We start from the raw sequence: 21,253 nt of genomic DNA on the forward strand, positions 1-21,253 counted from the left end.
TTCTGGATTAACCACCATGGTTAAAGCCATGGTTTAAGGTGCCTTCTGACCGGTCCCAATAAAAGCAGTGCAAAACAAACCACGAAGAGCAAAGAATAAAATAGAAACATTAAATAAAAATGTAATTGAAACAATGGAGCTGAACATAGCTGATGAGACTGAGCCTCCAGGAACAACAACAACAAAAGTCTTCAGTAAATGTCTAAAACAAGTGACTGAAGTGTTATTATTATCCCAACAGGCAAAGAGTTTGCTCTGACAATGTTTCCTTGGCAAGGGCGCAGAGGCCACTGCCTTGTCCTAGATGGGCAGGTATAGTGACCCTATGGTGAGCTACTGTCCTCTGGGTAAGAATGGATCCCAATGGGCAAGTATGGTTTCTCTATGGGCAAGTGCTGTCCCGTGGGCTAGTGTGGCTTCCCTATGGGCCAGCACTGTCATTTGTTTTAGTACGTCCAGGGCTGGTGCTATCATAGAGGCCACTCAGGTGGCTGCCTAGAGCGCCAAGGTAAGGGGGGCGCTGAACGCTGCACCCGGAAGCCGCTCTCCCACAGTGGCTCTGAGAGGGCAGCTTCTGGGTGCGCCGTTCCGAAGCCGCCCGCCCGCCCCAGCGTCCTGGCTTTGCTTTGGTTGGGCGCCCACCCAGCAGAAGCGAAGCCACGCCCGCCCCCCACTCCAGCGTCCTGGCTTCGCTTCGGCTGGGTGGGCGCCGAAGTGAAGCCAGAACGCTGGGGTGGGGGCGGGCAGGTGGCCTCGGAACGGCGCGCCCAGAAGTGGCTCTCCCAGAGCGGCTTCCGGCCGGGCGCGCCATTCCGAAGCCGCCCGCCCGCCGGCCCCCCCATCCCAGCATCCTGGCTTCGCTTCGGCTGGGCGGGTGAGATGGCGCCCCGCACCCAGGTACGCTGGAGTGGGTGTGGGTGGGTGAAAGCCGCTCAGCTGCCTAGGGCGCAAAATAGTCTGGCACCAGCCCTGAGCCCGTCCCCCAAATGGAAGGTGCCTTCTCAGGTATTTCTTTCAAACATTTCTCGCTTGTCCATCAGCCGAAAAGCCTCCCGGAGAAACGTGCAGATCCCACCCAGAAGGCAAGGCCGTCTTTTGCCCGCGGGAGCTGCACCCGAGCCAGAGCGGCGTCTCCAGGTAGGCGCGGGCCTGGGTCGCCCTTCGCGGGCTTGAAGCCCCCGGGCGAGAGGGGAGCGAACGGCAGCTGGCCCCGCCTCTGACTCTTGCAGGCGGCGGGCCGTGAAGCCCCGCCCCGCGCGCCTCTGGCGGCTTTCTTCCAGTGGAGGCTCGCCAAGCCGCCAAGCCTCTTTGAGGAGCGCGGCTCTTGTCCATCCCAGCCCACCCCCGGGCCGAAGATCCCCGGGCCGGGGTTCCCCGCCGCACCCCAGGAGCCCCGGGGGCACGCCCTTCTGGACGGAACCCAGCTTGGCTTTGGGGACTGCCTTGCCGCGTGTTGGAGGCAGGGAACAGGGCCGCGGCCGGGCGGACTCCCGCGGCCCCTTTAAGAGCGGCGGGCCGGAGGACTACACGTCCCGGCATGCCCTCGCGCCACCTGATGGTCAGGCCGCGGCAGCTCCGGGTGGAACAGCTGGCAGCCAGGTGGGTGGCGGGGGCGGACGGGGGCGGCGCCGAGGGCGAGGCGGCGCGGCCGGCAACCGGGCGCCCTCGGTGGCGAGGATCCCGGCGGCGTGGGAGCCAAGGAGAAAGCCCCGGGGAGAGCGGCCGGCCAGCTGGTCGGCTCCGGGGGCTTCTCCCGGCCTCCGCCTTCGGGGACCTCGGCCAGCCCCGGGCGGAGCAGGGGCCGGGGGAGGGACTGGCCGCCCCACTCCCCGGCCGGGGCAAGGCTGGTCCCCCTCGGAGGTCGCGGGCCATGGGGCGGCTGCGTGGGGGAGATGACGCCGCCCCCCCCCCCCCTGCACTGCGCCGGGCTCTGCGGGGCTTGGGCCGATGGGCGAGGCCGGTTCCGGGGCAGAGGCTGAGCGCCTTTGGTCCGCTGCAGGGTTGGGGAGCGACGGCGCTGCGCGGGGATCCGTGCGCCGGGAAAGACTTCACTCAGCCTCCCCTACCCTGGGGTCTTCAAGATGTGTTGGACTGCAAATCCCATCATCCACAGCCATCACGCAGTAGCAGTCCGACACATCTGCAGGGCCCCAGGCTGGCAGAGGTTGGAGTATCACTTTTGCAGACGGTACTAGGGTTGCATTCCCCCACCCCCACCCCCGACACCTGAAAGGTACAGGCTGTTCCGATGCCCTCGGAAAGGCAGAAGCAGCGAAGGAACGGAAACCGTGGGCGGAAAAGGGCTCTCCAGCGGGGGAGACCTGGCAGGAGCTGCGCCACTGCTGTAAGGCAGCGCTTTGCAACAGCTTTGACAACTGGATCTGGAGGGGGTCCCGGGCCCTAACAGCTGCAAAGTGTGTGCGTGCCATGTTTGTGTTCCTGCCTGAGATCAACATTTAGTCCAAGAGCCAGGAAGGTTTTATTTACCCCGCCGAGCGCAAAAGCCTAGTGAATATTTCTTGTTTATATATGACATAAGTGTCTCAGGAAAGTGAGTCTTACGACATTCCTGTGGTGGGGGGCTGGGTGATCACGCTATTATGTAGTTGCCACATTTAAATATGCATAACTTCTCATCCGTTTATGTTACAGAGATGGGTTTTTTTCCTGAAATGTTTCAAATTCAATGACAAATATTTTTTGTAATTACACATTTTTGTTAACTCCCATTAGTTTTGGAGATAATTACGTTTGAACGTATAAAATCAGTGTTCACATTGGTTATGTGTGACATTTAACCAGGATTTACTCAAAAACTATACGACTTTTGAAAGAATACTCAATAACAAAAAAGTTGCATTTTTTAAAGAGGATCAAGAAAACGTATAATAACATGGGGTTTACCCCAACACTTATGGAATTATGAGTGATATCTCATTATATGTCCACTTTCTCAGGATTGTATGTTTTACAGTTTATTGTACAGAGCTTTCATTTCAAAAGCATCCACCCTAAATATCTCTCGATCTGATGCACTGATCATTTTGAACATGTTCAACCATGATTTTTACAGTTGAATATGTTGAAATGTTTTTTACAAAATTTCAAACAGGACGAGTATGATGAAATATTTAAAAAGACAATTTATTAGGTTGAATTGTTTTTAACCAATGTTTTCAAAATCTTCAGCAAAAATTTACAAAATAAAAACTATGTTCTGTGAGAAGGGTTAACAAATAAATTTCATCAGATGTCCTCTTCACTTTCATTGGAACTGCTATCATCACTGTCAAAATCACTTTCCTAGTCTTCTTTTTCACGGCCCTCTTCTGTGGCCGTTTCAAGATTTTCAGGGAGTGTTGGAGCATCATACCATTTTATGTGGTACCTGCCATTTTCCAAGTACCAGTCATGTTTACCAGAATCAAGGATGTTGTCAGGTTTTCTACAATCTGCTCATTTCCACAGCCGTGACACTGAATTGCTTCTTTTAATTAGATGGAGGCAGCATTGTTGGGTCAATTCCTTTAACTTTGGAGAATGCCTTAGACTGGATCTTAGGTGTGTTATAATGTGTATTATTGTTATAATGTGTATTAGGTGTTATAATAATAGGTGCTGTTTTCTTCATAAATAGTCTGTATCTTGCTTCACTCACAGAGGAATATCTAGGGTGGCTGTACATGGCACAGACAAATTTCTTCAACCGAGCTATCTTTTCTTCTGTTAAAGTTAATGACTCTCCTAGCTGGCTGAGAATTTCTTGGAATTCATTATTCTTTTTCATGATTTCAAAGGGTTTAACTTTTTCCTGTCTTGCAAATGCAGCTGTGAAATCAGACCCTGTAAAAGCGGGGTAGCCAGACAAAGCCTCTACCAGATCATGTCAAAGCTCCTCTGTGATGCAAGTTACATTCATTGCCCTTCTGCTGTTGTTGGAAAACACGCCACAATCAAACCAAGTGCGAAAGCAAGGAAAACCCCGTAGGGGAGTAAAAAATAGCCAAAGGCAAGGGTGGAACCAAGTATTCTTCAACAATAATATTAGTAAAAGTTTTATTAAAATTAGTAATTAGTAATATTATATAATATTAGTAAAATTAGTAATTAGTAATATAATATTAGTAAAAGTTTTATTAACTTTAATAAAACTTTTACTAATATTATTGTTGAAGAATACTTGGTTCCACCCTTGCCTTCGGCTATTTTTTACAATCAAACCAAACCTGAGAGTTTAGGAAGTGCTTTTGATGGTAAATTAACAAAACCAACACATCAGTGTCATTTGCTCTAACCAGGATATTCTTTGCCTCATCACTACCATGTGATGTATGTTGGATGTGCCAAATAATCCTTGTGTATGCCTCTTGATTATTATTTATTTATTTATTTATTTATATAGCACCATCCATGTACATGGTGCTGTACAGAGTAAAACAATAAAATAGCAAAATGATGATGGCAAGGAACATCAGGCACCTCTGTTGCCTCAACACTGACATCCTTGCTGGTGTATTTGTAACACATAGTCTCTGCTCTGACAAAGAGAATTTTGCCTGCCAGAAGTGAAGCATACTTCTGATTTTTCCACTCATTGTATAGGAAAGATGTAAGGGGTGTTTTAAACTGCTCATTCCAAAGTGCATCAACTGCCTTTTTGGGGGTCTTCTGATCTGCGCCTGTTACTTTGATGTCACTAGTTGGTACAGTTGTTCGCCGTTCATGTTCACAATTTTTTATACTTTGATAGCCATAAGTGCACCAGGTGCACTTCCTTCGCTGGTGTACTACTAGTAATGTGCTCCAGTAATTTACGTGCAAGAGCTCTGTAAGTTTCCAGGAACTTCAAAGTGTGCAACACGAACATTGCATCATGTACAGCCACATCTATGTGAGGTTGACCTGTAGTTATATCATGCTCCTCGTCTAAATTCTGGTACTTTTCTAGCCTGTGCATCAACTTACTTTTGTCTGTTTTATTTATTGATCCACCAATCTGAGCAAGAAAGAATGGCACAGTCGTTAGAGGATTCTCAATGACATTTTCACATCACATTTTTGAACAGCTGCCATATGAATTCCTTTACCAAAAGCATCTAAAGTGCATTTGGCAACCTCTAGTTTCTTTTGTTCGGTTTTCAAGTTACTTGATGCAATAGAAGATGCACAGTTTGGGGCATGGGCTTTTCAACATTCTTTGGATCTTGCACATACATTTTTTTTTTGAACTTTTCAGCAGCTTCTTGCCCCTTAGGATAAAATGGAAGAAGATCCAGTGTGACTTTTTCATTGATTGCCCAGTTGAAACGTTCCTTAGAGGCGCCTGAGGATCCAAGCCTTGCATACTTGTGCAAGAGGTGCAAGCTAGTTGCACTGTTGGAAGAAAAAGTGAGAAGACTTGAGTGGCGAGTGTCCCCGCTCCAAAGAATAAGAGAAGGCGAAGAGTTCTTAGACAGAACGGTGGAACTGCAACAGCAAAGAGGAACACAGGAAGTGGAAGAACAACAACAGCAAGTTGAAGCAGAAGTGGGAAATGCTGAGGCGAGGGAAGCCAGTGAAGAGGAAATGGGTGACAGGAGCAGAAGAACTGGAAGGACACTCTGCACCAGTAGAACCACCAGAGCTATGGAATTGCTTTCAGCTGTTGGAGGATGAGACTGGAGGACAGTCTGCAGAGGAAGAGTTTCAGGGGACCCCGTGCAGCAGTGAGCAAGAGGCAGGAGGCCAGTCGAGCAGAGGCAACGATACCAAGGCCTACAACAACAAGAAGGGCAGGGTAGTCATTGTGGGAGACTCCCTGCTGCGTGGGATTGAAACCCAAGTATGTCGTGAAGACCCATGGACTCGCCAGGTGTGCTTGTCTCCCTGGAGCACAGATTAGAGATGTGACTGAAGAGTTACCGAAGATCATAAAGCCCACGGACACATACCCCTTTCTTCTCATCCATGTGGGAACAAATGATACTGCCAAGCGGAGCTATAAAGAAATCACATCAGTCCTTTGGGAAGGAAACTCAAGAACTTTGGGGCCCAGATAGTTTTCTCATCCATCCTCCCAGTTCTTCGAAAATGAATAGAAAGGGAAAGAAAAATACTCCAGGTGGTGCCGACGTGAGAGATTTGGATTGTGGGACCATGGGCTACGCTACTCAGAAGATGGACGGCTGGCAAGGGACGGGTTGCACCTTACAAGGGCTGGAAAGAATGTGTTCGGCCACAGCATGAAGAACTTCATCAGGAGGGCTTTAAACTGAATCTTAAGGGGGCGGGAGACGTAAACTTCAAGGCAACAATGGATGAAGGCTTATGCACCATAGCTGAGAGAACGGCTCTAATAGCGCCCCCAAATAATTGTCATAATAATGTAGGAAATAAGCCAGATCATAAAGCACATGGTCTTCGATGTCTATATACCAATGCCCAGAGTATGGGAAACAAACAGAACAAACTTGAACAAGAAGGCAAATACGACTTAATAGTAGGGGTGTGATCCGCTCCGATTAGGAGCGTAGAAGCAGTAGCGGATTGGCCTGCTCCGCCTTACCCAGAGGCGGAGTAGGAGCGGACCGCGGACCCCCTAGAAGCAAGGCGAAGAGAAGCGGCCATTTTTCGGAGCTCCTAGTTCAGGCGGAGCGCTCCGGTCGCCATCTTGAAAACATTTCACCATAGGATTGCATTGCGGCAAATAATCGCGCATAACTACGTTCTTTTTGAAGCTATCGTTCTAGAAATTCTTGTGCTCAGAGAGTCGTGGATGGGGGTCATTTTGAGACCACTCTCACCTCTCTGCGTTGTCTGGGTCGCGTGCTATATTTTTGTGAAAATCGGGTCAACCGCGCGGCTCAAACGGCGTTTTCGGCTTTTCGCCCATAGGATTGCATTGAGGGAAAGACTCGGGCATAACTGGGTTGGTTTTTAAGCTATCATTCTGAAAATTCTTGTGCACAGAGAGTCGTGGATGTGGGTCATTTTGAGACTACTCTCAACTTTCTGCGTTGTCCGGGTCGCGCGCTAGAAGTTTTTTAAAAATCAGCGGGAAAAATACCTTTTTCAAAGGGCTGAGGGGCAGAGTCAGCTCCCGGTCATGATGATCCCAAAGTTAGAGGAGGGCATAGGCAAAACAGGTAACTTGGGATTCTGGGAAACTTCTCTTTCTTCATCTGAACGGGCTTTTCCCCGTGTTTTTTAACACAGTAGCCCCACCAAATGCACAAACACAACCTGAAATCATATACTAAGCCAAGAATAAGAGATAGAAACACAGCACTGCTCCCCACCCTAACTTTGGGGAACAACTGAAAAGATGTGGTGCAAGGGGATGAGCTCCCCTAGGGCATCTCATTGTGGACGTGCCCCCACTCTCTCCTGCACTGGAAGGCCATTAGAGCCTTCCAAAGAGAGTAAAACGGTGGAGCAATGCCTGTTATGAGTTGAAGTGAGCGTTTTACTTCTTCTCAGAGCTGTCGGTGGCTGTCTTGAACTGGCAGCTGCTTCCCCCTCCCCCGGGCACGTCCCCCTATTGCTGGTAAAAGACAGATATAGCCTTTTTAAAAAAATTCTTCTTGCTGTTTATTGAGCAACACTGCTGCTTTTAATTCCACCCCTCCTTTGTTTATTTATTGATTTATTCCATTTTATATGCATTACTGGCTTATCCTTGGCTCACTTCCTTATGCCCCCAGAAATGCCAGCTGCATGCCTGCCTGCCTTCCCTCCCTCCTCCCCTGCCCACCTCGCAGGGATGTTGTGTGTGGGGTGCCCGATTTTCAAAAATTCGCCAAAAATCAGGGGATGATGGGATTGCTTTGAAACTTGGCGTGCGTGTGTATATCCCCATGAGGTGTCATGGTGCCAAACATGAGGTTTCTAACTTGAACAGAAAAAAAGTTGTATAATTTTTTAGCTTTCAATGCAAGCCTATGGGGGGGGGAAACGGAGCTCCGGATCCGGAGCTCCGGGCGGAGCGGAGCAGAAGTGGGCGGAGCGGGGGCGGGGCGGAGCGGCCCGATCCGGAAAATGGCGGAAAATGGCGGATCTGCAAGTGAAGCGGAGCGGGGGGTCCGTGCACACCCCTACTTAATAGGTATAACTGAAACTTGGTGGGATGACTCCCATGACTGGAAAGTAACAACTGAAGGATATAACTTGTTCAAAAAGAACAGAAGAAATAGAAAGGGAGGCGGAGTTGCACTATATGTTAAAAATACCTGTCCCTGCACAGAAATACAGGCGGATCAGACTGGGAGCCCTATCGAGAGCACCTGGATTAAAATAAAAAGGGCGTGGAATAAAAGGAGCATGATAGTCAGAGTCTAGTACCGACCACCCAATCAAGGAGAAGACGAGGATGAAACTTTTAAAAAGCAAATTGCCAGTGTTTCAAGGAAGTGCAATGTAGTAGTGATGGGGGACTTCAATTACCCAGATATCTGTTGGGAGACAAATACTGCCAAAAGCAGCCCTTCCAAGAAATTCCTGACATGTGTGGGTGATAACTTTCTCCTACAGAAAGTGGAGGAAGGAACTAGAGGATCGGCAATCCTTGACTTGATATTGACCAATAAGGATGACTTAGTGGATAAAGTGGCAGTTACGGGAACTCTGGGGGAAAGTGACCACGTCATACTTGAGTTCTTGATTTTAAAGGAAGCAAAAGCTGAGTGTAGCCATATGTGTAATCTGGATTTTAGGAAAGCCAACTTTAATAAACTCTATAAGCACCTTATTTATTTATTGCTTTTCTATACTGCCCAATAGCCGAAGCTCTCTGGGCAGTGTGTAGTGAGTCTCTTCCAAGCAGCAACACTACAAACGAGAAAGATCTTGGAATTGTTGTAGATCACAAGCTGAATATGAGCCAACAGTGTGATGTAGCTGCAAAAAAAGCAAATGCTATTTTGGGCTGCATTAATAGAAGTATAGCTTCCAAATCACGTGAGCTACTGGTTCCTCTCTATTCGGCCCTGGTTAGGCCTTATCTAGAGTATTGCGTCCAGTTCTGGGCTCCACAATTCAAGAAGGACGCAGACAAGCTGGAGCGTGTTCAGAGGAGGGCAACCAGGATGATCAGGGGTCTGGAAACAAAGCCCTGTGAAGAGAGACTGAAAGAACTGGGCATGTTTAGCCTGGAGAAGAGAAGATGGAGGGGAGACATGAGAGCACTCTTCAAATACTTGAAAGGTTGTCACACAGAGGAGGGCCAGGATCTCTTCTCGATCCTCCCAGAGTGCAGGACACAGAATAATGGGCTCAAGTTAAAGGAAGCCAGATTCCAGCTGGACATCAGGAAAAACTTCGTGACTGTTAGGGCAGTATGACAATGGAACCAGTTACGCAGGGAGGTCATGGTCTCTCCCACACTAGAGGCATTCAAGAGGCAGCTGGACAGCCATCTCCTCAGGGATGCTTCAAGGAGGATTCCTGCCTTGAGCAGGGGGTTGGACTCTATGGCCTTGTAGGCCCCTTCCAACTCTACTATTTTATGATTCTATGAGCTCCCAAATAGGGCTTCAGATTTGACCACCTTCTCTGCTTTTTATCCCCAGCATCTGGCACTTGGAGGTAGAGTCCTGCTGAACATGGAGGTTCCATGTATCATGGCTCTTATCTGGTGATATAATTATTCTCCATGAATCTGTCTTGGATTTCTAGCAATGGGACAGGGGCATCCCCCAGGCCAAGTGTTGCAGGCAGCCCAATGTTTTCCTGTCGATCTGAACTCCGTTGCTTGGTTTCCTGAGCTGGGAATGTATAAGAACGGTCCCATAACATCATACAGCCCCTCCTCGTGACATGAAGACGAGACTTTGGGATGCCAGAGACATGGCAAGCATGTTCCTGGGAAAGTTGAGCTGCATTTGCCCACAGTGGCCACAGGAGGTCACCACTGGTTGTCACAATTAGAGGCTCTAGGTGTGAATTCCTGGGCACAGCTGGCTTGTTTCCTGAGCGTGGCGTGCAAAGGGGGATCCAGTGTGGGGGGAGGGGGGAATCCGAGCCTGCTTCTGTGTTCACTGGGTCGGAAGAACAGGTGTGTACCACAAGAGCACAGCACACATTACTCGGGGTGGGGGTCTGATGGCAGAAGGGCCCCTTGCTGTCCCCCCCCAGCTCTTCCCAGAATCCAGTGAAATACAGCTGTGGGGAGCTGTGCTGCCACACCCAGACTGACTCCTTCGCCATCCCTTCTTTCAGTGAGAAACGGGCAGTCGGGCCTGTTAGAGCCGGTAAAGCAACACTATAAAAAGTCAAGTGTTGCAAGCAAGAACTCCTGCAATGCAACACGCTAACCGCTAAAAGCAAGCTCAGCAGGTCGGCGTGGCTGGCACATGTTTTTCCTCACATGTGAAAGTGCTGCCACCATTACATCTCCCCGGGGAGCTCATGGGGCAGCTTTGGGGCAGCAGCAGAGAAGAGCATCAGAGCATCTTTACTATCGACTTTTATTATTTCTAAAGTGTCTTCAGTTCTATGGAGAGTCTGCACACAAGAGGGCTGAGGCTGGGAACGCCAGCAGTGCCCTCTAAGTTCCGAATACATGTGGGGAGGTGTTTGGTTTGGTTTGCCTCATTTTGCATATATTTTCTTACACTGAATCTCATTAGGTATTTTAGTGCACATCCCCCCAGTTTAGAGAGCTCCTTTGGGAGCTCTTTGCAATCGGTTTTTGTTTTAAGCATCCTAAATAATTTGGTGTCATCAGCAAACTTGGTCATCATAGAATCATAGAAGAGCAGAGTTGGAAGGGGCCTGCAAGGCCATCGAGTCCAACCCCCTGCTCAATGCAGGAATCCACCCTACAGCATCCCCAACAGATGGTTCTCCAGCTGCCTCTTGAAGGCCTCTAGGGTGGGAGAGCCCACAGCCTCCCTAGGTCACTGGTTCCATTGTCGTATACTCTGATTCCATTGTCGTATACTCCATATGTCCATACTCTGACAGTCAGGAAGTTTTTCCTGATGTCCAGCTGGAATCTGGCTTCAAGAGGCAGCTGGACAACCATCTGTCAGGGATGCTTTAGGGTGGAGTCCTGCATTGAGCAGGGGGTTGGACTCAATGGCCTTGTAGGCCCGTTTCAACTCTGCTATTCTGTGATTCTTCCCAAACTGCTTATCCTCCTTCAGTGCTCATCCAGCGGTCCAGCCGCCTACCAAACCAGTAACCTGCTTTTTATGTATTTGTAGGTTTGGTCTCCGTGTTTTCAGCACTGTGCCACTGAAGTTCTTTGTTCTCTCTGCAGGCCTTTCTTCCATTGAGCGCTGGCTCTCCTCTGGGGCCCATAGGGATCTGGACTGCAAAGGGGCGTCTTCGGAAGACGCGGCCTTGGGCTGGAGGATTTCCCTTGGAGACCTTCTAGAGCTGTGATCTGGCTATTCTGGAACGCGGGAGGGTGCTGGTCGCTCCCGGCCGCTGTCCTCCATTCCTGGGCAGGTCGAGCCAGCCGCGCTAGAGTGGGCGTTCCTCTGGCTGGACTGAAGAGCCTCTTGGGACCAGCCTGCCAGCACCTGAGCAGCACCCCAGTGACGGGCGGTGGCACGCCCCTGAATTGCTGGGGAGGGCTTTGTGGACAGATGTGGGCCATGCCTCCGCCGGGTCTCCTTGTTCTTTGCCTGGTGCTCCAGGCCCTGTTGGGATCAGCCAGCCAGCCCCCCAACATCGTCCTCATTTTTGCTGATGACCTGGGCTTTGGAGATCTGGCTAGTTACGGACATCCCACCTCCACCACCCCGAACCTGGACAAGATGGCCGCCGCTGGCTTGCGCTTCACCGACTTCTATAGCAGCAGCCCGGTCTGCAGCCCCTCCCGGTACGGCCGCCCCCAGCTGCAGCTCCGGCCCTCTTCCCTTCCCCGCACTGGGCTCTAATCGGAGCCAGGAGTTCATTCCCACCCAAGGGGGCACCTGTCCTTTCCACGCTTGGCTGCTCCTTTTCTCCGGGGGTGGGGTGGGGTGGGGTTTGTCTAACTTGTGTGCTGGTCATTCCAAAGCGACTGCTCTAACTAGGGCCAACCTTGGGTGCTACCTCTAGACCAGCCTTCCCCAACCTGGCAGGGAATGATGGGTGTTGTAGCCCAACACACCTGAAGGGTGCTACGTTGGGGGGGGGAGCCTGAGCCCCTCCTGGCCATAAAGCAGTGTGGGGACCTTTGCATGGGGAGCTGGTGGGTGGGCTGGCGATTGGCCCGTCAGGTCTAGCACCTTTCCCTCCTACTCTCATACCTGTAGGGCAGCCCTGCTGACGGGACGCTACCAGACACGCTCCGGCGTTTACCCGGGCGTGTTCTACCCTGGCTCCCGGGGAGGCCTCCCACTGGCCGAGGTGACTGTGGCGGAGGTGCTGAAGGGGCGGGGCTATGCCACCGCCATGGTGGGCAAGTGGCACCTGGGACTGGGCCCCAACGGGACGTTCCTGCCCACCCATCAAGGGTTTGACCACTACTTGGGGGTGCCCTACTCCCACGACCAGGTGAGAAGCAACTGGTGGGGCCATGTGGGAGGGGGAGGCTTTGAGGTCACTGTGTTGGGCTCCAGTCTGGCATTGAAGCAACTGTGGTGAAGGAGTCTAACTTCGCTTTGGAAAATAAGAATTTCTTTAGTTTTGCTAAGTTTGTGATTGCTGCTAGATTTCAGGGGGTTAGAAAGACAAAAACAAACAAAAAAACACCCACTGAATTTGGAAATTCAAAACAGAATGTCATTGCCTTATCAGCTCAAGACAATAAGGTTTAACTGTTTGGAAAATATTCCTCAAACGTGAACTTTAAAAATGAAATTTCAATTATTATTTTTTAAAAAACACAGTGAGGTTTAGATAACTCCAATATTTCGGCGAAAGTGGATAGAGGGTTTTTCTCCTTAACTCCAGCTCCGTTTAATGACGTTGATTGGCAAGAGATTCCGGACAGGCTCAATCTTCTCATGCAACACATAATGAATGTATGTACTTTGCTGGCACGAGATATTGCCATGGCTGCTGGACTGGATGGTTTTAAACGGAGACTGGACGTATTTATGGAGGAGCCGGGGGAGGTTTCTCTGTGGGGTTTTTTTTTTTTTTTGTAACAATGGCTTTATGCCTCAAATGTGAATGACAAGAGGGGGGAAGACTTGGGTGGTGTGGGGCTGCCACTTTGTGCGCATGGCTGTGCAACATGTGCGCTGTGCGCCTCCTGGTCTGCTGCCTGCCTCCCTGCTCCTTCTCTTGCAGGGCCCCTGCCAGAACCTGACGTGCTTTCCGCCTGACACGCCGTGCTACGGGGCCTGTGACCAGGGCGTGGTTTCCGTCCCCCTGCTTTTGAACCAGAGCATCATAGAGCAGCCCGTGTCCTTCCCCCGCCTGCAACCCCACTACAACACCTTTGCCCAGGACTTCATCACTGCCTGTGCGAAGCGCAAGCAGCCCTTCCTGCTCTATTACGCTTCCCACGTAAGTTCTGGGTTGAAGCTGAGGTGGGCTGAGCTCTCAGTGTGGGGCAATAAACCCGGGAGAGGAATTTCCGTTCCTACCCTTGGAGTAGGGTCAAAGTCAAAACCACTTTCTGGTTTCCAGAACGAAGAGCCCTGTTGTTTTTATGTTTTTGATGTTTTTTAAATTTTGTATACTTTTTAATGTTTACCATTTTTAACTGTTGTAAACCACCCAGAGAGCTTTGGCTTTGGGGTGGTATATAAATGTAATAAATAAAAAATAATAATAAATAAAATAATAATATATCAGACCAACGGTTCATCTAGTCCAACACTCTGTTAACAGAGTGGCCAACCAGCCATCGGCCAGGGACCAACAAGCAAGACATGGTGCAACAGCACCCTCCCACCCATGTTCCCCAGCAACTGGTGCACACAAGCTTACTGCCTTGAATACTGGAGATAGCACACAACCCTCAGGGCTGGTAGCCCTTGATAGCCTTCGCCTCCAGGAATTGATCCAACCCCCTTTTAAAGCCATCCTAATTGATGGCCTTCACTACGTCCTGTGGTAGTGAGTTCCATAATTTAACTCTGCGCTGTGTGAAGAAGGACTTCCTTTGATCTGTCCTGAATCTCCCACCCATCAGCTTCATGGGATGACCCTGTTGGGTTCTAGTATTTTGAGAGAGGGAGCAAAATCTCTCCCTTTCCACACCATGCATAACTTCGTACTCCTCTGTCATGTCTCCCCTCAGCCTCCTTTTTCCCAAGCTAAACAACCCCAGCTGATGCAACCTTCCCTCATAGGGGAGATGCTCCAGCCCCTTAATCATTTTAGTTGCCCTTTTCTGCACTTTTTCCAGCTCTGTAATATCCTAAACTGTGGAACAGACTGCTGGAGATTTCCTAGTATGAGTGGCTTTTAAAAAGGTCTCTAGCTGAAAAAAAATAATGATCAGTGCACCTCTGCTCCTCTCTTGTCCTACAAAATACACCATGCAAAATAAGCCGAGATGTGTACATTTCCATGTTTTAGACAACTTTCAAAATCTTAACTGTTCTGCAGAATTATACTTTTGTTTTGGCAGTTAGCAGCCAGCCAAGTCTTTGGCTATCCGTGTCTTCCACAGGGCTTGAGCTTTCGCGATGGCTTATGCAGACCAGGATTTAATCGAGACTTTGTGTGTGCCAGCCCTGGGACTTCAGAGATATGGGGGACATTCTCCCTCTTCCATAATTCTACAACCCAATGGGGTCATGATCCCATGAAGAATGTGGACAGGCAGGCATTTTTGTCCAGGATCATCCAATGAAGTTGATTGGTGGGAGATTCAGGACAGATAAAAAGAAGTACTTCTTCACACAGCGCAGAGTTAAACTACCACAAGATGTGGTGATGGCCACCAATTTGGATGGCTTTAAAAGGGGTTGGATAAATTCCTGGAGGAGAAGACGGTCCATGGCTACTAGCCCTGATGGCTATGTGCTACCTCCAGTATCAGAGTCAGTAAGCCTATATACACCAGTTGCTGGGGAAGATGGGTGTGAGGGGGCTGTTGCACCCGTGTCCTGCTGGTGGGTTTCCCGTGGGCAGCTGCCTGGCCCCTGTGTGCACAGAATGTTGGACTAGATGGACCCTTGGTCTGATCCAGCCTGGCTCCACTTATGTTCTTATGAAGTGATGAAGACGCTGCCCTGTGAATCGGGCTCCTTGGCTGGCCACTACTCCCTTGGGTGGAGAGCCATGCTTTGGGGCAGTGTGCCACCGAATCCCTGGTTCTGTGGATCAGCAACAGGAGAGGGCTGTTTTCCCTGGTGTCCTGCCTGGGGCCTTTACCCTCCAGAGTGTCTTGGTGGAAGCAGCATCCTGTACTAGTTCAGAGGTGTTGGACCTCTTTCAGGCCTGAGGGCTGCATCGTATTTCGGAGAAGCTCTCGGCTGCTGTATTCCAGTGATGGGCAGAGTCAAAGGCAAAAGGCGGTGGGGGTCGAATACCAAAATTGCCAGCTTATTTTGGCTTAAATCTTGTACCGCCAGTAACGGAACCTCAGGAGAGGCGTTTCAGCCTCGTAGAACGGGGAACGAATGCAGAAATCTGGGAAACTATCCAAATGATGGGTGGTTGAAGAAAAAGAGGATGGGGAACATGGGCATGTAGCCACCTGGGGAACCCCAGAGGGCTACATGAGGACCCTGGACATGATGTTCTGAACCTCTCAACCGATGAACCCATCTTGGAAGGATCCGGCAGGGCTCGTCCTGTGTTCTCACGAAACTGTTGTTACTTCGTAAAAAGTTGAAGGAAGAGAGTTTCGAGGCACGAGTCCAGCTGAGTGGGCGGCTCACGTTGACTGGTTGGGTGTTCTCCTTTCCCCAGCATACCCACTACCCCCAGTTTGGGAGCAAAGAGTACGTGGGCCGGTCGTCCCGAGGGCCTTTTGGAGATGCGCTCCTAGAGTTCGATGGATCCGTGGGCCACATCTTGCAGGCACTGCAGGACGCTGGGGTAGGCCAGAACTCTCTGGTGTTCTTCACCTCTGACAATGGGTGAGTCTCCTTCTGGTCTGAAGAAGGGTTGGCTCCAGACTTGCTCGGGAACTGGGCACGTTTTGGGATGGAAGGGTCCCTTACGAGCCACAGAGCGTTGACGAGGACGGGCAGGGAGTCACGAGCGTCTGAGGCTAGCTCTGCTGCCACGCGTGTGTTCTCACCCATGTTGACTCGCGAACCAGGAAGCCCCCCACCCACTTTGGGCCCCAGGCAACTTTCCTTGTCCCCTTGAGGGAAATGGTCTATGTAGTTAGCCATTGCGTAACATTAAGAACGTTGGAAGATTTGGACAGCTGGTTGTCGAAAGGGGATGTTGTGAATTAAAGTGGGAATCCGGCAGTGATGTGAGAGTCATCGAGGTGGCTGCATTGTGGGCCTTGAAGAGATTCTTCAACTTGACCGTCTTTTAGAATTTAAAAAAGCAATAAAGACTGATCTATTCCGGCAGACCTATCCAGTGAAATTTTACGATGTTTTAAGGAAGTTTTAATCATGTATGATATGTTTTAATCAGTTTTTAATGTATTTTATATTTGCTGTTATTCCCTGCCTCGATCCAAGTGGAGAGGCAGCTTAGAAATAAATGATGATGATGATGATGATGATGATGATGATGATGATGATGGCAAACTTTGTTTTCCTTTTGGCGCATGGCACTTGAAAACTTGTGTGACCCATGCTCAGCCTCTGATGCAGGACAGCAGGCAATAAACGGAAGAAGGTCTCAAAAACCTGTCCCGGTGTCCTTTCCCTCTTTGTTACAGCCCTGAGACGATGCGCATGTCCCGGGGGGGCTCTTCCGGCCTCCTCAAGTGTGGCAAAGGGACAACCTACGAGGGCGGCATGAGGGAACCGGCAGTGGCCTACTGGCCAGGCCGCATTGCCCCAGGTGAGTCCAGCCACTCAGGGCCCCAACGGCCGCTAAACAGGTGCAGTCTCAGGCCGCCGCTTTGCCTTCCCAGCAGCCTCGGGCTCTGAGGTGGGCACAGCACAACTCCTCGCTGTGAGGGCCCCCGAGCATCTGCTCATGGAAAAGGGCTCTTCTCCCCCGAGGGGTGGGTGAGTGTCTGCTGGTCTGCTTGGGGCCTTGTGTACCATTCCGAGAAGAAGGCTGGTCAGTGAGGGGGGAGGGGGGCACTTTGGCTTGCCACAGGCCTGCGATGTAGTGGTGGGTGCCTTAAATGGGGAGGGAGGGGGAAGTTACCACATGCCCATCCTCTTTCGCTGCCCTTCTACGAATACAGGAAGAGGCCTGATGCTGCACCAGACCAAGGGTCTATCCAGTACAGCATTCCCTTCACACGTTGGCCAACCAGCTGTCCCATTGGGAAGCAGGATCTCAGTGCAACAGTACTCCCCCACCCATGTTCCCCAGCAACTGGTGTACAGAAGCATGCTGCCTCTGATTCTGGGGGTAACCTATGGAGCCATCAGGACTAGTAGCCGTTGATACTTCCTGTCTCTGGGTTCAGGTGTGACTCATGAACTGGCCAGCACCCTCGACATCCTGCCGACCGTGGCGGCTGTGGCCGGGGCCCCGCTCCCCAACGTCACTTTGGACGGCTACGATCTCAGCCCCCTCCTCTTCGGAAGCGGCAAGGTGAGTTGGGGTCCCCGTTGCGACGTTGACGGCATTTTGCTGGGTTTCCCTGCAACAAGCACCGCCGTGCACCATTGCCTTGTGTGTGTGTGTGTGTGTGGGAGCAACGCACGAACCGGCACCTTGCCTTAACACTCACGGCTGGGGCTGGCTCAGATCCCCCCGTAGTGAACGCCGAGACGGAGGCTGCTCTCGTGGCGCCCGGCTCTTCCGGACCCCCTCACGCGGCAGCTGATGAAGTGGAACGGGGTTGGGAGAACCCTGCGCAGGGCCTCCTCAGGCCATGCGGAGATACGTGGGCCGGCTGCGGCTTTTAGGGAGAGTTGCAGTCCGGCCCGCAGCTGGATGGAAGAGGAAGCCTAGAATGTGGACTCCAGCGTAGGCCGGCCAGGGTGACCACCCTGGGTCCATGGAGATGGGGGGGCTGTATACACCTCCCCCCCGCTTGCACACATGGGTTCCTGCTGCATTTTTTTATCTGGCACCCCCCCATCTCCCCCACCCCCCCTGAGCTCACTCTGGTTTCTCCTACAGAGCCCCCGCCAGACCATGTTCTATTACCCCCCCAGTCCCAGCCAGCTGCTCGGCGTCTTCGCTGTACGCTACGGAAAGTACAAGGCCCACTTCTTCACTCAAGGTGAGTCTTTCTCCCGCTGCCACTCCCCAAATTTTGAGGAGGAGGAGTGGGCCTGTCCCCCCCCCTTTGCCCTTCTCTCAGCCCCTTTGCAGCCGAGGATGTGATGCAGTGTCCCCGTCCTCTCCTTGTGTCTCTCCAGGCGCCTTCCACAGCGGCATGACCCCGGACCTCACCTGCCAGGGCCTGACCCCTCTGAAGGCCCACGAGCCCCCGCTGCTCTTTGACCTGGAGTCGGATCCGGCCGAGAACTACAGCCTCCTCACGGGGAGTGTCGTGGGGCCCGAGCTCTTGGCCGTCCTCAAGGAGGTCCAGCTGCAGAAGGCCCTCTTTGATGAGCGGATGGACTTTGGGGAGAGCCAGCTTGCCCGGGGCAGTGACCCCTCGCTGGAGCCCTGCTGCACCCCCCGGTGTAGCCCCAAGCCGTCCTGTTGCAGCTGCACGTCGCCCTCGTAGTCCCAAGCCTCCCCTGCCTCTCCAGTTTGCCCATGCACGGATGAGTCGTTGCATCTGTTTCACCAGTGCCAAAAGGGGCTTTTGACACCCATTCTGGTGGCACAGTGGGGGATTGGGACCATGACGCTTGCTTCTCCTGCTCTGTGAAATTTCAGGCTTGGCGCTCCTGGGCAACGGGACCGGTCATAACGCGGGTGTGGTGACATTCCCCCCGTGTCACTTTGCCACCACAAAAGGCGACCTGTGAACTGGCTTTGAGGCAGGAGCAAGAAGAGGGCAAAGAGGAGAAGGCCCGCCGTGTTCGCTGTTCGATCTGGGTGCCCTCCAGGGTTGCCGGAGTCTCCCCTCTTGTGAAGGATGGTGCTGCTGAGTTTTCTAGAGAGGAGGGACGCAGGGATGCCTTTGCAAAACCCTCCTCCTTATATGGCACAAGTGGCCATGGGCCCTTCAAAGCCCAAATGGGGGGCGGGGAGAGTGTAGGAGAGCCTTCCCTAACCTTGTGCCTTCTGGCAGGACACATCTGGAAGGCCCTAGGTTGGGCCAGCAGGCAGGTGGAGAAGTAAAGCCCTAGTTTCTACGTAAGCCTTTAGGCCAGGGCTGGGCAACTGGTGGCCCTTCAAATGGGTTTGGCCTACAACTCCCATCAATCCTCCCCACTGGCTATGCTGACAATGGCTGATGGGATTTGCAGTCTAACACCTGGAGGGCCACACACTCCCCCACCCCTGGTTTACCTTATGGGCTGTTCTGTAGTGGAATGGCTGCCTCAGAAGGGAGTGGACCCTCTTAGTCAGAATCTGGCTTCCTGTAACTTGAGCCCCTTATTCCGTGTCCTGCACTCTGGGAGGACTGAGAAGAGATCCTGGCTCTCCTCTGTGGGACAACCTTTTAAGTATTTGAAGAGTGCTCTCATGTCTCCTCCATCTCCTCTTCTCCAGGCTAAACATGCCCAGTTCTTTTAGTCTCTCTTCATAGGGCTTTGTTTCCAGACCCCTGATCATCCTGGTTGCCCTCCTCTGAACACGCTCCAGCTTGTCTGCGTCCTTCTTGAATTGTGGAGCCCAGAACTGGACACAATACTCTAGATGAGGCCTAACCAGGGCCGAATAGAGAGGAACCAGTACCTCCCGTGATTTGGAAGCTATACTTCTATTAATGCAGCCCAAAACAGCATTTGCCTTTCTTGCAGCCATATCACATTGTTGGCTCATATTCAGCTTGCAATCTACAACAATTCCAAGATCCTTCTCATTTGTAGTATTGCTGAGCCAAGTATCCCCCATCTTGTAACTGTGCCTTTGGTTTCTATTTCCTAAATGTAGAACTTGGCATTTATCCCTATTAAATTTCATCCTGTTGTTTTCAGCCCAGCACTCCAGCCTATCAAGATCACTTTGAAGTTTGTTTCTGTCTTCCAGGGTATTCGCTATCCCACCCAATTTGGTGTCATCTGCAAATTTGATCAGCGTTCCCTGCACCTCCTTGTCCAAATCATTAATAAAAACGTTGAAGAGCACTGGGTTTCCCCTCCCTCCCATACTCTGGCCTGGGAGGATGGTCTCTTTGTGGTCCAACAAGCAAGTCCTATTTGTAACCTTTTTGCTATATAAAGGGGCGAAAATAAAATCTCCAAATCCAAGTGTTGTAATCTATATGATTGACTTTCTCCAGAGAGGAGAGCAGGGCCCTGTATGACAAACGTCCAAAACAGTATTGTTTTTTTTTCTTCTGATAAATTCATAACTCTGAGGAAAGGATTTTGTGTGACTTCCTGCATTTGGAAAGGAAAATCCTCCCAATAAAAAGTATTTGCTATATGTTCCTTCCTTGTGATCTGTGATGACTGTTCTCGCTGCCTCTGGAGATTCACCTGCCTGCGACGTCCAGTCGTGCCTCTCCTAGGGGGGCTGGGAGTAGCCCCTAAATCCCCATTGCTCTTCCGCTGAGAGTCATGGCATGTCCGCATTGCACCCTCGGCCCTCCTTGTTCCGTGGTATCGCCCGTCCTGTGCTGCTGCCTCTAATGCACTCCATGGAGAGTCCTGCAAACCCCATCTATCTTTGGCAGGGTTGGGGGCTGGAGCTCTGGAAACAGCACGTCCCGTCTCTTAGCTGGACCCAACAGCTGGACAGCTCCAAGCAGGCGTCCTTGTCTAAGAGAAGAAGCAGAAGGAAATGCCCAGCAACACGTGGGGGAGGCCAGCAGAGGTCACCCGAGCACCGTCCAGTGGGGATTTTCCTTCCCGAGAGGGAAAGCTGCTGGAAATTTTAAAACCAAATTCCGTTATGGGAAATAAATCCCCAAAAATTGGAAGGAAGATTGAGATATTTCTTCCTCTGACTGGGAGCTGATGCAGCACGGTGTGAGTTCCTACGTTGCCATGAGTTCACCAAGTGGCCTTTGACAGCCACAAAACTCTCACAGGTGGAGCACAATATTCTCCCCCTGCCCCACTGGAAATATTGGAGTGTGTGAACAACGTTGTGTGTGTGTTTGTTTCAGATAGGAGCCCACGTTGTTTGGACATCTTTGGGGAGTTCCCACTTCACCTTGGATCTGCAACGGAGTCTCAGTTTGAGAAACTCGGTATGCCTCATCCTGTCC

General features: G+C 51.2%; 1 protein-coding gene across 2 annotated transcripts; it reads left to right on the top strand.

The window, feature by feature from the left end:
* Positions 1-1,532: 1,532 nt before the first annotated feature.
* ARSA (arylsulfatase A) lies at positions 1,533-19,685 on the top strand. 2 transcript variants are annotated; one of them, XM_063134463.1, is made up of 9 exons: positions 1,533-1,599; positions 11,240-11,806; positions 12,225-12,465; positions 13,207-13,425; positions 15,787-15,956; positions 16,724-16,848; positions 17,432-17,559; positions 18,094-18,196; positions 18,336-19,685. In XM_063134463.1, the coding sequence occupies exons 2-9, from the start codon at positions 11,571-11,573 to the stop codon at positions 18,647-18,649; spliced, it is 1,536 nt and encodes a 511-aa protein (XP_062990533.1). In that variant the 5' UTR covers positions 1,533-1,599; positions 11,240-11,570; the 3' UTR covers positions 18,650-19,685. The 2 variants fall into 2 exon arrangements, with proteins under 2 accessions (XP_062990533.1, XP_062990534.1); XM_063134464.1 differs by lacking the exon at positions 1,533-1,599 and having other exon boundaries at positions 11,039-11,806.
* Positions 19,686-21,253: the final 1,568 nt, after the last annotated feature.

This window comes from Elgaria multicarinata, chromosome 9, assembly GCF_023053635.1.
Source record: "Elgaria multicarinata webbii isolate HBS135686 ecotype San Diego chromosome 9, rElgMul1.1.pri, whole genome shotgun sequence".
Lineage (NCBI taxonomy): Eukaryota > Metazoa > Chordata > Lepidosauria > Squamata > Anguidae > Elgaria > Elgaria multicarinata.

Coding starts and splice junctions, on each gene's coding strand:
- ARSA (XM_063134463.1), top strand. CDS start 11,571: ATGTGGGCCATGCCTCCGCCGGGTCTCCTTGTTCTTTGCCTGGTGCTC. Junction 11,807..12,224: donor CCGGTCTGCAGCCCCTCCCG/GTACGGCCGCCC, acceptor TCATACCTGTAG/GGCAGCCCTGCTGACGGGAC. Junction 16,849..17,431: donor GCCAGGCCGCATTGCCCCAG/GTGAGTCCAGCC, acceptor CTCTGGGTTCAG/GTGTGACTCATGAACTGGCC.